The 14,888-nt window shown below is 47.5% G+C and overlaps 1 protein-coding gene across 2 annotated transcripts in view; it reads right to left on the reverse strand.

Annotated features, from left to right (window-relative positions):
• Nucleotides 1-14,888, reverse strand: part of IFT56 (intraflagellar transport 56) — a 1,056,475-nt gene that overhangs the window by 972,695 nt on the left and 68,892 nt on the right. For both annotated transcript variants that reach the window (XM_069652706.1, XM_069652707.1), the window contains one exon: nt 13,222-13,359. In XM_069652706.1, coding sequence (XP_069508807.1) covers nt 13,222-13,359 — 138 coding nt within the window. The remainder of the gene's footprint in view (nt 1-13,221; nt 13,360-14,888) is intronic.

The following is a 14,888-nucleotide window of genomic DNA, read 5'->3' on the forward strand; positions in this document are numbered from 1 at the left end:
TGTAACACGCAGGAAGATACATATAGGGAATTAGTGATACCAACATCATGCCTGAAGCATTACTGGGGCCCATTCCGGTCCTAGCATAACAGAGAAGATGCCCCTCAAGAGAGGTACGATGGGTGAGGCATTGTGGTGAGGGAGTGGATTTGTGTCTGGTTGAGGAGTGTGGTGTTTCTGGAGCTTAGGTGACATTTTTGGATAGGTCATGGTTACCTTGTATGGCTTGAGCGCGGGGCATGGGTAATAGGATTTATGGTGAGATTTTTACTGGTAAACAAAAACAGTGTCGATAAAGTATGTTATACGGCAGGGCTACTCTCTTTCTCTGTGTATCCTTTAGAAGATACGGGTGGGTGGTAAAATTGAGGTGGAATAGGTGGGGGGGGTAAATGGCGTCTCCTGTGAGGAATGTATCATACTGATTCCCCGTGCAGGACAATGGTTATTGTATTGGGAGTGATATTATATTTCGGTGTTGAAGATGCAATAAAGAGATTATTTGAAAAAAAAGAGTGACAGATCAAAGATACCCTTGGTGGGGTTAAGGCATTGTAGTGATACACAAAATTGCAAATTTGCCAATCAGGGCTTTAGATGACAGCATTAGCCACTGAAAACCAATAGTTTATTCAAAGTATGTGCCAAAAATGCTGACAGTAGTCTGTTGTAGCACTTCCATTATGCAGTAGTGGGCTACAAGGAATATGCAGGCCTAGCAGGAGTGGTAGGTCACATTATGCATTGTAGATAGAGAGGCAGGGCGAAGGCCCCAGTTCTGTAGCTAATAGAAATTATTGGAGTGTTTGGAACATTATGGCACCTATATAGCGCTTAGATAGCCAGTCTTAAGCGATATGAACACTAAGCTATGAGTGCATGCCTTTTAGAGCTTGCTCACATAGGCTTAATTCATCTCGAATTTCTAACTGTAGCCCTGCATGGTTTTGTAAACTAATCTTCTTTTCTCTGGGAAGGCACTGATAAGACATTCCTGAGCTTTCGCGCAGATGGGCTCCAAGCAGGGAGGGGCACAAGAAAGGAGCACAGTGGAAATTCACAGAGTTGGGTTTTTCCATGAGCAAGCTTATATTTTGCACAGGGAAGCTTCTAGAACTGTGCGTCATGGACTGACATCACGAGATTATAAAAATGCATGCCCACATGACTCAGGTGGGAGATCGATCTGTGGACTTGGTTCGAGCAAAATCGAGTGTCCGGAACCTGTTGCTCTGTCGGCACCCTGCAGCGCTGTCCTCTGAGCGGGGCTTGTTACAGCTAGCTTATGAGGGCCAGGGTCTCCCAGTGCTGATTGAAGGGGCGTAAGACTGTGTTTCTCTATGTTTCTCTAAGTTCTATGTTTCTCTATATTTTGTATTTCTCCAAGTTTGTGTTTTGTAATCTTCTCTAACTTGAATCCCAAAATGTTGCTGAAATTCACTGTTTAGAATAAATACTAAAACTTTTTTTTTGAAGGTGTCATTTGTCACTAGCATGAGTTCACTGCTCGGCACAATGGAACCTGTATTTTGGGCTGAATTGGGTAATTTTTGCTCTAAGGGCTGGTCCCGAGGAAGATTTTCCCAATATCAAGACAGGCATTCACAAGGCCCCTCCAAAGGAATAGTTGGCCAAAGAAAAGTGGTAAGTACTTTAGAGAACGGCACACCAAAGTTAGTTTAAAGATCTTCTCCAAAACGGACAGTGTTCCGGTTTGAAAAATGCAATCCCCAGGTAAGTAAGGGCTGTTTGGTGTAAAGCGCTATATAAAAATCAAATAAATACAAATACAACTAATTCTACCATTGGTCTGGTTGCAGGAGGTATAGGGGTCGAGGGTACAGTAGTAGTTTTCGGTGTTGGGTTATGCTAGCAGCGGTTTAGGTCTCTCGCAGGACAATCAGTTACACCGGCCCACCAGCAGGACAAGAATGAGGAGTATGAAGGAAAACCACTTCAACTGCCATAAGATTGGAGGACCCCAGGATACCGGAGGCGAGGAGAGTTACTTCTGTGACCCTGCACACTGTCAAGAAGGTTACAGGCCACAGGCTGTAGAACACTGGCTACATGCAGGTCCCTCGTCTCAGTGGAGAGCAGCAGAAGCATGCAACCAGGTTGGAGTCCCTTGAAGAATGGATATGCAGAGTCTTGAGCCTTCAGGCAAGACGGTACCCGGTTAGCGGCATTATCCCCCTCAGAGAATGGTCCAGGCACCTGCATTCGATTTAGCAATAAATGCACACACACATTTTACCACTCCACTCATTACTTTTCAATACAGACTATGGTCTTCCAAAGGGCGTTCATGCTCGCAGTGCTTCGAGGCCATACCAATGGCAAGAGGTGCTATACAAATACCACCTAACATTACAATGCTGGGTCCAGGGAGAGCAGGGTGGCTGTACCGGATCTCAGACTGGTTAGGTCCACTACTTAAGAGAGGAGTGTGCCCAATATAGGTCTCCCCGTTTGCTCGAAGATTTGTTAAGAGATTCCCTGGTGGGATGCTTGTCTGTGTTTGCAGTGCTCCGACATTCCGTTGTCAGGTCTTCAGTATTTGGACTTTTGGGTCCAGTGGGAGAGCTGCAAAATGGTACTAACCCTCTCCTTATAACTCAAATCCAGGCAGCAAGCAATCTTAATCTAAGTGTTTCTAGACGCAACAAGACCAGGGAGGGAAAACAGAGGGAGGACAAAACAAACTATCCTACTAGGCCTTGTGTCATTCAGATCATGCAAGTGCGATACGCAAAGGGCAGGGGGCAGGGGGAGGGGAAGAGCCAGGTGGAGTGAAAGCAGGGCAGCATTGCTCCAGTAAGTGCAGCCAGGGCATTGCAGCTCTGGATAAGGGCAAGGAGGCAGGGGACTGTAGGATTCCAAAAACAGCCCCTACGTGCGCGGTAGGATCGGAGGCAGTGCAGGGGCTGCTGGTCATGGAGTGGCCTGGTACCCAGTGAGACTTTGAGGGTAGCAAGGCCACTAGTCAGCGCAGCAGACAGGAGAGAGAGAGAGAGAGAGAGAGAGAGAGAGAGAGAGACAGAGAGAGACAGAGAGAGACAGAGAGAGAGACAGAGAGAGATGAAAAGGAAGGTCTTGGGATGCTCCCGGAGCTTCAGGTGGTCCAGCTCAAGTTTGAGAGGTGCAGGGAGGCCATTCCAGAGGGAGGCACCAGCAGAGAAGAGACAACTACCCCCCACTCTCTGCCTGGAGAAACATCTGACCCTCAGAGAGCTGGAGGTGGCTGAGCGAAGGGCTTGAGAATGAAGGTATTTAGAAAGAGTTGGATGTAGTGCAGGCCCTGGCCCCAGAAAGCCTTGTGGATGATGCAGAGTCTTGAACTTGATCCTTGCAGCCAAGCCACTGGGAGCCAGTGGAGAGATTTCAAGGCTGGAGAGATACAGTCCTTGGGCCTGAGGCCAAGGACAAGTCTTGCAGTTCTGTTCTGGATTAGTTGCAGGAGGGTGGAGAGTAGAGGCAGGCAGATTGACAAAGAGGCTGTTGCAGCAGTCCAGCCTAGAGAGAACCAGGGCTCTGGAGACAGTGAGCTTCTGGGGGAAAGTGAGAAAAGGAAGAATACCTCTGAGGAGGGACACCTGGTAGTGGTCCTTCTTGGCAAGGTCTGTGATGTTAGGAGAAAAGGAGAAAGTGGCGTCGAAGATGAAGGTTTTTTGCCTCAGAGGAAGGCAAAGGAAAAGGGCCCAAGGAAGGCGGCCAAAGTGAGAGAGGGGAAAGCGGGAGCAGGGGTCCCAATGAGATGGATCTCAGTCTTACTAACATTAAAATCGTTGGAGGCAATCCTGAATCGCGGACAGACCGTCAGGAATGAGCGAGAGAGGAGAGGAGGCTGAGGGGAGCCTGAAGGAGAGCAGAGTGGCATCCGCATAACATTGAAAGTTAGAGGAGAAGGTAGAGATAAGGTGGGCCAAAGGGGCCAAGTAGACATTGAAGAGCCAGGGTGAGATATTAGAGCCCTGGGGAACACCACATGTGAAGAGAGAGGTGGTGGAGAGAAAGGAGCCAAGTTAGACCTGGGAGGGACGGTCCAGGAGGAAGGAGGTCAACCGGGCTGATCGGTGATGCCCACGTTCTCACAGAGACGATGAATCAGGATGGCATGATTGACAGTGTCAAAAGAAGAGGACAGATCAAGGAGTATGAGGACAGAAGGAAGGCTAGAATCGAGATTAGTGAGCAGATCTTCACGGGTGTTGAGGAGAGCAGTTTTCGTGCTTCTGGCTGCTCTGAAGGAGACGGATGGTCATGGAGACAACCAACAGATTCAGTGTGGAGAGTAAGCTGGGAGATGGCCAACTTTTCCAGGAGTTTACCCACGAAAGGAGCGATAGAGATCGTGCAGTAGTTTGCCAGACAGGAAGCATCGGCAGAAGGCTTTTTCAAGAGGGGGTGCACAAGGGAGTGCTTGAAGGGAGGTGGTAAAGTTCCAGTGGCAAACGAGTGATTGCAGAAATCGGTCAAGGCTGGAGCAACGGTTTCAATGTGGTCTTTAATATATCTGGAGAAGCAGGGGAGTACCTGCTTGGACGACACTTTCATACATTGGATTTGTCGAGAAACATTGTCGGGTGTGGTTGGGAAGAAAGGAGGGAGAGGCGTCCAGATGGGGGCAAAGAGGGGTAGAGGGAGAGGAAGAGAAGAGAGGACAGGAGGTCCTGAGTTTTAGCGGTGAAGTGAGAAACCAGAGCCGTACAGAGGGCCTGGCAGGGAACAGGAGAGGTGGAGACTGCAGAAGGATTGGCCAACGCCTTGCAGATTTTAAAGAGTTTGGCCGAGTTAGAGGCCGTAGACACGCAGGCTTGGATGTGGGCTCTCTTCTTGGACAGGAAAATGTCTGTATTGCCTTTGAAGCAGGCGGCAGGCCAATTTGTCAGAGGATGCACCCGATGCCCTCCACTTCCTCTCAGCCAAACTACACTTGCGTTTCAGGGTGGCGAGGTCAGAGTCAAACAAAGAGTTGCACTTGCAGGTAGGCTTTAGACGGAGTATCATGACAGGGCCAAGGACATCCAGAGTGTTCGAGATAGTAAGATGCAGGTTAGAGAGGGCTGTGTCAGAGTGTGAGTCAGCCGCAGGCATAGGAGGTAGCGGCAAATGCCTCTACTGACACGCGCTTCATGGGAAGAATGAGGTAGGTGGCAGTGCTGGGGTGGGCTTCGCCTGGGGGACAGAGAGCTTCATGTGAGAGGAGGGCAGAAAGTGGTCAGTCCACGAGAGAGGAGTGGTGAGAGGGTTTGAGAGGGGGGGGGTGTCTGAGGAGATAAGAGCATCCATGGTGTGCCCCGCGAGTGTGTTGGACCAGAGGGTAGAATGGAAAGACAGAGGGTCGCATAGGTTGGGAAGACCCTCGAGGAGGGATTAGAAGCATCCAGGTGGATGTTCAATCATAGAGAGCCAAATGCTCAATATCTGCCCAGCAACAGACATCTCATGGCTGAAGTGTGGATTGGTGCCAGATGGCCTTAAGACCCAGTTCAGAATCACACAGCACTGACTGGAAGTCCATGGCTAAACCATGTGATAATGCATGACCATTCAAGAAAATGTCCAGCCTCAAATAGCAGAAAGATGGCTAAAAAAAGAGGACCACAAACATGGCATTGATGAGCAGCCATTTTGAGGAAATGGTACTCAAAAACACATAATTGTGGAAAGAAACACTGGTGCACGGTATTGAGCCCTAAAAGGAAAATGAAAATCGGTTCATAGCCATAAGCCTGACATGATATGTGCACATCAAAAAGGGTAGCGAAAGATACCTATATGGAAAAGGGATACAATGGGCTCATTACAAGTTTACGGTAATTCCAGCGGGATACCAGCAAACTACCAGCGTTTCCACCACCTGGAATATCCCAGTAATACCGGGAAATCCGACGGTGTTACCAGTAGGGACAAATTGCCATTCCATGGAGTCCTATAGGACTGCGTAATTTTTTTGCCAGTGTGGGCCTGATTTAATGGCAGGTCAGGCCTAGAGGTAGATCCGTGGCCCCCACCAGCAAACTTGTGTTTCCCCAGTACGGTAAAAATGCTGGTGCTGGATTTACTGGCAATTTTACTGTGATTTTTACCATACCGGGTAAACATTAATGAGGCCCAAAGTGTCCCTGCAGCACTTCACTTAAGGTGGGCTGTGCTACATTAAAACTTACAAAAGTAAAGAGAAATGGGAGAAACTCTTCCTGCACAGGGAGCCATAGGGACTACAAAGAGCACCCCAAACAGCATGAGTAAGGCAAAAGAGTGAGGCTAAAAAGCCATCACAACCAAAAATCAAGTCCATAACAAATAAGGTGGGGGCTTCACTGAAGTCAATGTGGAGAAAGTTGCAAAAAGTGTACATTTCCCTAACAACCAGTCTGGCCCGCTTCCGATTTGCCTTAGGTCTTTTGTTCATCATGTCCTGAATGAACTTTGGGTACATGCATGTCACTTGTGAAGGCATGTGTGGGGTCAGGTGCAGTGTATGGTCATGCCACCCAAGATGTTCAGTGACTATGTCCTCCACCCCAGGCCATTGACCCCTTTGAACTAGACATTCCCTTTTACCATTCCCAGGGCCCCACCAATCCACCCAAAGTGGCCAATGGCCCACGTTGCGGCCCTCTGACCACCACTTTCCCACTTTGCCCATGTCCCATACACAGGCAAGCCACCCAAAATGACCATCTGGATTGGACTGTGGCCAGGCTCAATAAGCATGTTGTCCTTAATCAAATAAAGTGGACTACTGACCGCTTTGTTTAAGGCATGTGTGTTAGTGTAAGACTTATAAAGTAGAAACCTAGATAAGAAGCAACAAAGTGATGCACAAGAGGTAAGGTCTTAAAATCAGCTGGTTGTGTGGTGGCCATGAGCAAGTCCACCTATCACACCTGCAGTGCTATTTGAGGAATTCCTTTAACAGAAGGGTTTTCCTTTCCTGTACTGCAGGTATGACGCAGCCATGCTAGCGGCAAGGGGATGGTATTTTATAGTACCAACCGACGCATAACAAGAAAAAGCCTATTTTCTGTTTTTTTTCTTTCAAACATGGTTTCTGTTCTCAACTATGCAATCTTGTGCTTCTGTAATCAAGCTGGCCTTTATAGATGGTGTGTATCACAGCCAGGTAAGGTGGCACCAGAGTTTCCAACCCCTCAGGTGCAATACAATTGTTATTCACCACGTTGGTCATGAGCAAAAACACCACTTTTTAGCCAAATTTGTACTGCATGTTTTTACTGCAAGCAGGCAGATGAGGGAGTCGGGAGGGGGGCTGTTTGGGATTAGGTATATAGAAAGGCAGGAAGGGGTAGGTGAGACGAGTGCTGGGGGTTTCCTCTCCTTTTTGCAGAAAAAGTTATATCATCAAAAAAATTAAAAACAGTTTTTACCCACAAGAAAATAATGTTGTTGTTCTAACAGAGAACTACACAATCCGTCTTAAATATGATCTTGGCTAGTACTGGTAGACAAAGCAGCTCCTTTAAGGTGGAGGAGAGGTGTTAAAATCTTTTAAGGTCCATTATTAGACTGACTACTGGATCATGCAGCACTTTCACCAGTTGAAGGGCTACAGCGGGCATGCCAGCAAAGAGTATGACGCCATTCCCTCTCAGCCGGGTGTCATGCCTACAACACGTTCATTCACCCAGCCTTGTGCTCCTTCTCGACCATGTTCCAGACTAGGTACTAGTTCTCACGTTAGATCAATCTCCATTCCCCCTCTTGAGATTAAATATTCTGCTGGTGGGAGGGGTTGGGGAGGCCATCGGAGAAAACGCCATGTAAGGGGTCATCGCCTTTATCTCAAGTGGCGGCTCCCCTGGCGTGTTTTCTCAATGCAATATCGGGCCACCTCTGGTAAACAACCATTACGGGCATCAAACTGGTACAATACCTGGACCTTCACCGGACCACGTGTTATGGCCCCTGCCGCCCGTACTCCCCAACAACAAACAGATTCATCAGCCTATCATGGCACGGCATCGCGGGTTGCCGCGGTAATGGCCGCGCCTCTTTGGACCACCGCATTTTCATTGGATCCAGCAACGCTCAAGCCTCCACCGACCAACGCAATGGTCACGTGACGCGTAACGCATCTTTAGGAATCACGTGACATGTCACCATGTATTTAAGGAGCTCCGGAATGCTACACAACGCTTCTCAACTGTTTGCTTACGCTGTTTTGGAGCCGCCTCTTCGTCCTTGTTGCCTGGAACTATTGTTTTTTTGACCACGGACTACGTATTACGGATCTCTCGGCTATTCCCTATTCAGTACCTTGTTTGGACTCTTGGAATTACAGACCACGGACCGTCCCTTGCATCTGCTTTAGTCAACTCTTTTGTCAAAGTCAAACCCGGACTCGTTGATAACTTGGTGCTCCAGCTTTATCCTCCAGGGGCATCCTACTCAGGTGGTTTCCAGAGTGGCTTTCTGTTTTTCCTCCTCTGGCCTCCCTGATCTCAGCCCACTGAGGGAACAGGCATTACCCCACCCTTTAGGACTTTCCATTCAGTGGTTCCTGGTAGGTGTCACTTCTACTTTGTGTAATACTGTATAGTTGTGCCTTGTGTGTCCCTGATCTTACTTGTTCCTTTTCCCTTACAGCAGTCATCTGGACCACGGGGGTATCCTGTTTCTCCACCTGTGTCCCTAATCCTCGAACAGCAAGTGACTACTTTATTGCTGTGGGTTGCTTAGGGACGGAGGTATTCTTGTTCCTCGCGACCATCAAGTCTTGACAGATTGAGAAGCCTTTTGTCACCCGGAACATGGATCCCTCCGGTTCAGACCCAGGGACTGCTCTAGTCCAGGCCATTTCAGTTCTGCGGGCAGATATGGCTGCCGCCACGGCGGCGATTCACCAACGCTTAGATACCATTCAAAGCGAACGCCATGCCTTACCCGCAGATCCGGAATTCGGGAATCCGGAACCTACGCCCAGCAGTTCCCAGACTCCTCCATCTGCACCTACACAAGTCATTGTCCCTGACCCGTTCCCATTGGCTGCCCCTGAGAAGTTGCATGGAGATCCCCGCAAGTTCCGAACATCCCTTAATCAATGTAAATTCCACTTCTTGTGTAGATCTCAATCCTTTCCCGACTCAACAACTAATACAGCCTTCACCCTATCACATTTGAGCGGAATAGCTGCTACCTGGGCCAATCCATTGTTAGAAGAAGATAATCCAGTTTTGTACGATTTCAATCTACTCATCTCAGAGATGACCAAAGTGTTTGATACCCAGCACAAAGCGCAGTCACGCGATCTGGAGTTACTAAACTTAACACAGGGGAAAACGTCACTCATTGATTACATCACCCAATACAATCAATTGGCTGTGGAGACCTCCTGGCCTGAAAATAAGAAAGCGGTTGTATTCTACAAAGGTTTGAGTGATGCAACGAAGAATGCTTTGGCGGTGGTACCATCACTACCCTCCAAATATCAAGACCTTGTCGATCTTGCCCTCCAAGTGGACGCCAGACGTGCTGAAAGAAAAACAGAGGCGAGTTTTTCTTCTGGCAGGTCAGCTGTACCCAAGTCTCAAGTAGAACCGATGCAGATAGGGGGGGTTTGTAGTCCTATTACGTCTGCAGAGAGAGAATCTAGAAGGACAGAGAATGTCTGTTTCTACTGCGGCCTTAATGACCATTACGTCAGGGAATGTCCAAGACGACCCAGACTACAGCCTCCGGGTTTTCGGAAAGCTCGCCCTTAACCATGGGGGCACGGGCGAGCTCAGACCAGACCCCCATCATGACTATGCCTACGGTTCTATCAAACAAACCCATTATGGTTCAGCTGTCCTGTCTTATACCCCTGACATGTACCACACGGTGCAGATTGTTGTTGACTTGGGTGCTACAGGGAACTACATAGATAATGAATTAGCCATTTCCTTGAATCTCCCTTTGCAATCTAAAGCCTGACCAGAATCAGTGCAAGCAGTGGATGGCACAGCCTTAATATCAGGTCCTATTTGCCAACAGACTGCTCCCTAATCTCTGACACTTCAAGAGAACCATAGGGAGCTGGTTACCTTCAATCTGATAGCCACACCAGAATTTGGCATCATTTTAGGAATCCTGTGGCTTAGGCTCCATAATCCTGTGATTGATTGTGCTTCCGGCAATCTGTTTTTTGAGTCAACATATTGTCAATCCATGTGTCTCACTCCCCTGGGGAATGAGGCTTTGCTTTCTCAATTATTGGGTGCGGTAGCACAACTCACCATGGATGAGGTTCCTCCCATGGACATAGATACTCAACAACACATAGCGGGTTCTTTGGTTTCTGGGATTCATGCAGAATATACTGAATACCATGACGTCTTTGATACAGCTTGTGCAGCGACCTTACCGCCTCATATATCCTATGACTGCCCCATTGATCTGGTTCCTGATGCAGAGATACCGAAGGGTAGAATATACTCCTTAACAACCTCGGAAGAACAGATATTGAAAGAGTATATACAAAGCGCATTGAAATTGGGCCACATACGTCATTCTATCTCCCCTGCCTCGAGTCCTATCTTTTTTGTCCCGAAACGAGAGGGTGACCTACGTCCCTGCATCAATTATCGGCGCTTGAACGCCATCACCATAAAAAAATGATATCCTATTTCCCCTGATAGGCCCACTGTTAGACCGATTAACCCACGCATCGGTTTACACCAAGCTAGACGTCAGGGGAGCGTACAATTTGATTTGGGTGCGCAAGGGAGATGAGTGTCAAGGAGTCCCCCCCCCCTTCTCACCTGGGTCTGTTCTTTGCTGGAGTCCTTGGTCGCTGCCTTCTTGCGGACAGACCTGGTTTTGAACAAGGCTGCCCGAGTCTCTTCCGACTCCAGAGTGCATTCAGTTTCCGGGACGCGGGTCCAGGAATCCGGGGAACTAGGTAAGGTGCAACTAGCACACGAGTCCAGGGAAATAGGAGGAAAGGAAGGGGCAAGGAACGGATAGACAGACAAGTACAAGGAAACAATACCGCGAGCTACGGGACACACGTCGGATCGCTACTTTGCAATAGCATTGAGACGCGCGGAGCCGCAGAAGGCATGGTCTATTAATAGAATACGTTACGTCCAGCGCGTGGAGCGAGAAAGGGGTTTCATGCTGGACGACCATGTTGGGAGTATTATGGAGTGCAAGCCCCGTTGTGACAAGGACCAGGAAGTCCAAAAGGGGCATGTTCTGTAGTTCATGACAATGAGTGGCAGACGGCTTTCTGTACACGTTAAGGGCTATACGAATACACCGTCATGCCCTTCGGTTTAAGCAACGCGCCCGCCACATTCCAATGTTTTATGGATGACATATTCAATGATATCCTTGATACTTTCGTGGTCATCTACCTAGATGACATTTTGATCTTCTCAGCATCCATGCAAGAACACATGGGACATAAGAGAGGTCCTTTCGCGTCTTCGGTCACATTCACTTTATGCTAAACCTGAGAAGTGCTCGTTTCATGTCCAGTAAGTGGATTTTTTGGGTTTTCACATATCTCCAGGTGGGCTATAAATGAATGATTCCAAGATCCATGTAGTTTTAGATTGGCCGGTGCCCAAATCTGTCAAAGCTCTGCAGTCCTTTCTTGGCTTCGCCAAATTTTATAGATGGTTTATCTCTGGTTTTTCTGACATTACGGCCCCTTTTACAGCTCTTACTCGTCCACGGGTTCCCTTTCTCTGGACCAATATACATCAAGAAGCATTTGACATACTAAAAACCGCCTTTACCTCAGCCCCCATTCTTCAGCTTCCAAACCCAGAGCAGCCATTCATAGTAGAGGCTGATGCCTCCTCCTTTGCTATAGGGGCCGTTCCATCCCAGAAAGGTCCTACCACGGGCTCTTTACACCCTATTGCTTTCCATTCACACAAATGTAACACCTCTGAGATGCATTACACAGTTACGGAGAAAGAACTCCTGCCCATCAAAGAAGCTTTCAGTATCTGGAGGCACCATCTTCTTGGAGCCACTCATCAGGTTGTTGTATTCACCGACCATAGGAATCTACAGGATCTTGCCTCCATGAAGTGTGTAAACAGTAGACAGGTCCGATGGCATTTGTTTTTTGCAGCATACGACTGTCGTTAAACATAGGCCAGGCACCATGCACCATAAAGCCGACACCCTCTCGTGATCTCCTGGAGGCGTCCCACTCCCATGTCACCATGTATTTAAGGAGCTCCAGAATGCTACACAACGCTTCTCCACTGTTTGCTTACGCCGTTTTGGAGACTCCTCTTCGTCATTGTTGCCTGGAACTATTGTTTTTTGACCACGGACTACGTATTACAGATTTCTCGGCTACTCCATATTTGGTACCTTGTTTGGACTCTTTGGACTCTTGGAATTACAGACCACGGACCGTCCCTTGGATCAGCTTTAGTCAACTCTTTTGGCAAAGTCAAACCCGGACTCTTTGATAACTTGGTGCTCCAGCTTTATCCTCCAGGGGAATCCTACTCAGGTGGTTTCCAGTGTGGCTTTCCATTTTTCCTCCTCTGGCCTCCATGATCTCAGCCCACTGAGGGAACAGACATTACCCCACCCTTTAGGACTTTCCATTCAGTGGTTCTTGGTAGGTGTCACTTCTACTTTGTGTAATACTGTATAGTTTTGTCTTGTGTGTCCCTAATCTTACTTGTTCCTTTTCCCTTACAGCAGTCATCTGGACCACGTGGGTATCCTGTTTCTCCACCTGTGGCCCTAATCCTCGAACAGCAAGTGACTACTTTCTTGCTGTTGGTTGCTTAGGGACGGAGGTATTCTTGTTCCTCGCGACCATCAAGTCTTGACACCGGGTGTGATAACACAAGGGATTGTATGGCTGTCTTGAACTAAGGGTGACAGGAATAGTTTTATATTGTGCAACAATGTCTTAATATAAAATGAGGTGGACGCAGTTTTGATTGAATGAACATGTGATGCTACTGCAAATGATTGCAATCTTCGATTAACATATTTACATCTTGAGTGCTAGATAAACAGACATGCATTATTCAAACCAGGGTGATAGCGGAAAACCTGTAAAGAAGGTCAATGTAGGAGCATAGAAGGTCTATGTGCAGCATAACAAACAACCTGCTCTTAACCCTTTCAAAAGCCCTCATGAAGACAGCTGCTCTCACAATTCCTGTCCACCAAAAGGTACCAGAGGATGAGCCCCCTTAAGTTTCTAACAGAGCTGTGGCCCCTTACCTCCAGCAGAGTTATGGCTCCTGTGAAGTCCCTTAGAGATAGCAGCTCCTCCAGCTTGGGGATCTTGCGTCCCTTCTTCTTGCGTTGATCACCCTGCTGCAGATCTGCACCGACAGCAGGCTTTGCTCGTGAGAGCATCTGCAAAGAGACATAAATTAAATGTGATTTTGGATGGAGAAAATGGCGCACAGTAGAGAAAGGTGGGAGTCGCATGTCAGGAAAGAATGGTCACAATACAGATACTAGATGACTTTGCTGCCTACCTTAATATAAATCAGGGTTGTCTGGTATTATTAATGCAGCCTCAGTATGCGCTGCGGGAGGAGGAGCAGAGGCAGATGGGAGCTATGCTAACTACAGTGCCAGAGAAAGGAGCAAGGGAGAAGAAGAATAGGATGAGATCAGGACTTCACATGAAACTTTGAAAAGCAAGTATTCTATTCCCTATTTTTTCATGTTAGGAATAAAATGATTTTAAGCAAGTACAATATGAATTCCCATTCCATGTAGGGGACATTTATTTTTTTTAGGAGAATTTCCAGTGGCACTGCTCCGATAGTACCAATTACATAAACCTATCTGTGGAGTTGTGTGGGTGCAAGGAGGGAGAAGGTACCTATGCATCAGCTGTTTCCTACTTTTTGTCAGTAGAATTTGCCTGTTTTTAGGGAATAAAAGTGAAGTAGCGGAAATGCTGGGTATAGCCCCATTGCTATCTGGCCTACAGTGAGTAAAGGGAAATGCAAGTTTGGTAAAAATGATAAATCATGTGTGTAATGTATAGCAGATATTACTTATCCAGTAAACGTCTTTCTATGCTTCGGTCTATTTAGTTACATGCTTTACAGAGTCCATTTAGTGGTTGGTCTGGAGAATGTAAAGTGGTTTACTTTCAAATTAAAAGTGTGTCGACATAACTCCCAAACAAATTTCCAAGTTCGACCCTACCAAACCACAAGCATGGCCCAAATGTGGCACAACCGAAGCAACAGCCATCCATATGTACTGGGAATGTCCACCAATTAAACAATTTTGGACAGAAGTGGCAGACACCATGGAGGACATATTAAACATGAACATTCCTCTCACACCACTGAAATACCTTCTGGGAGAGATCAGCAAGGCTTCGGTTAAAGCTCGCAGACTATTCGCAGTAGGGGGAGCTGTGGCTAAACGGAGTATCCTTAGGAAATGGAAATCAAAAGAACCCCCCACTCACAAAAGTTGGTTACTTGATCTAATTCACACAAAAGAAAGTGAAGAGACATATGTGCGAGGGATCCAGTCCACGGCTAGGCCCAATGACATATGGGCCCCCCTCAGGGCATACTTACTGGCAGCAGAAGAGGATGAAGGAACTGAGAATGCACCAAGTCCCGCTGTATGACTCGGTGCGATGTGTCCTCCTTCCCCCCTCCCTCTTTTTTCCAAATCTCACCCCCTGCATCGTGTATAAAGTGACTAAAGATGTATCTTGCTAAAACTGTGAATTGTAACACCCCTCCTGAACATGTGTTTCCCGTAATGTGTGAATGGCAAGTTTTTTTTTTTTTTTAAAGTGTGTCGACATGGGCATTCCTGTCACACTATCCCCATCCTTTGTGTACAGGTATCAATGATCCTTCACACTTTCACATCCATCGATTGTTTAGTTTTCTGACAGGGCA

This window comes from Ambystoma mexicanum, chromosome 3p (genome assembly GCF_040938575.1).
Source record: "Ambystoma mexicanum isolate Mex_15411 chromosome 3p, UKY_AmexF1_1, whole genome shotgun sequence".
NCBI classification, from domain to species: Eukaryota; Metazoa; Chordata; class Amphibia; order Caudata; family Ambystomatidae; genus Ambystoma; species Ambystoma mexicanum.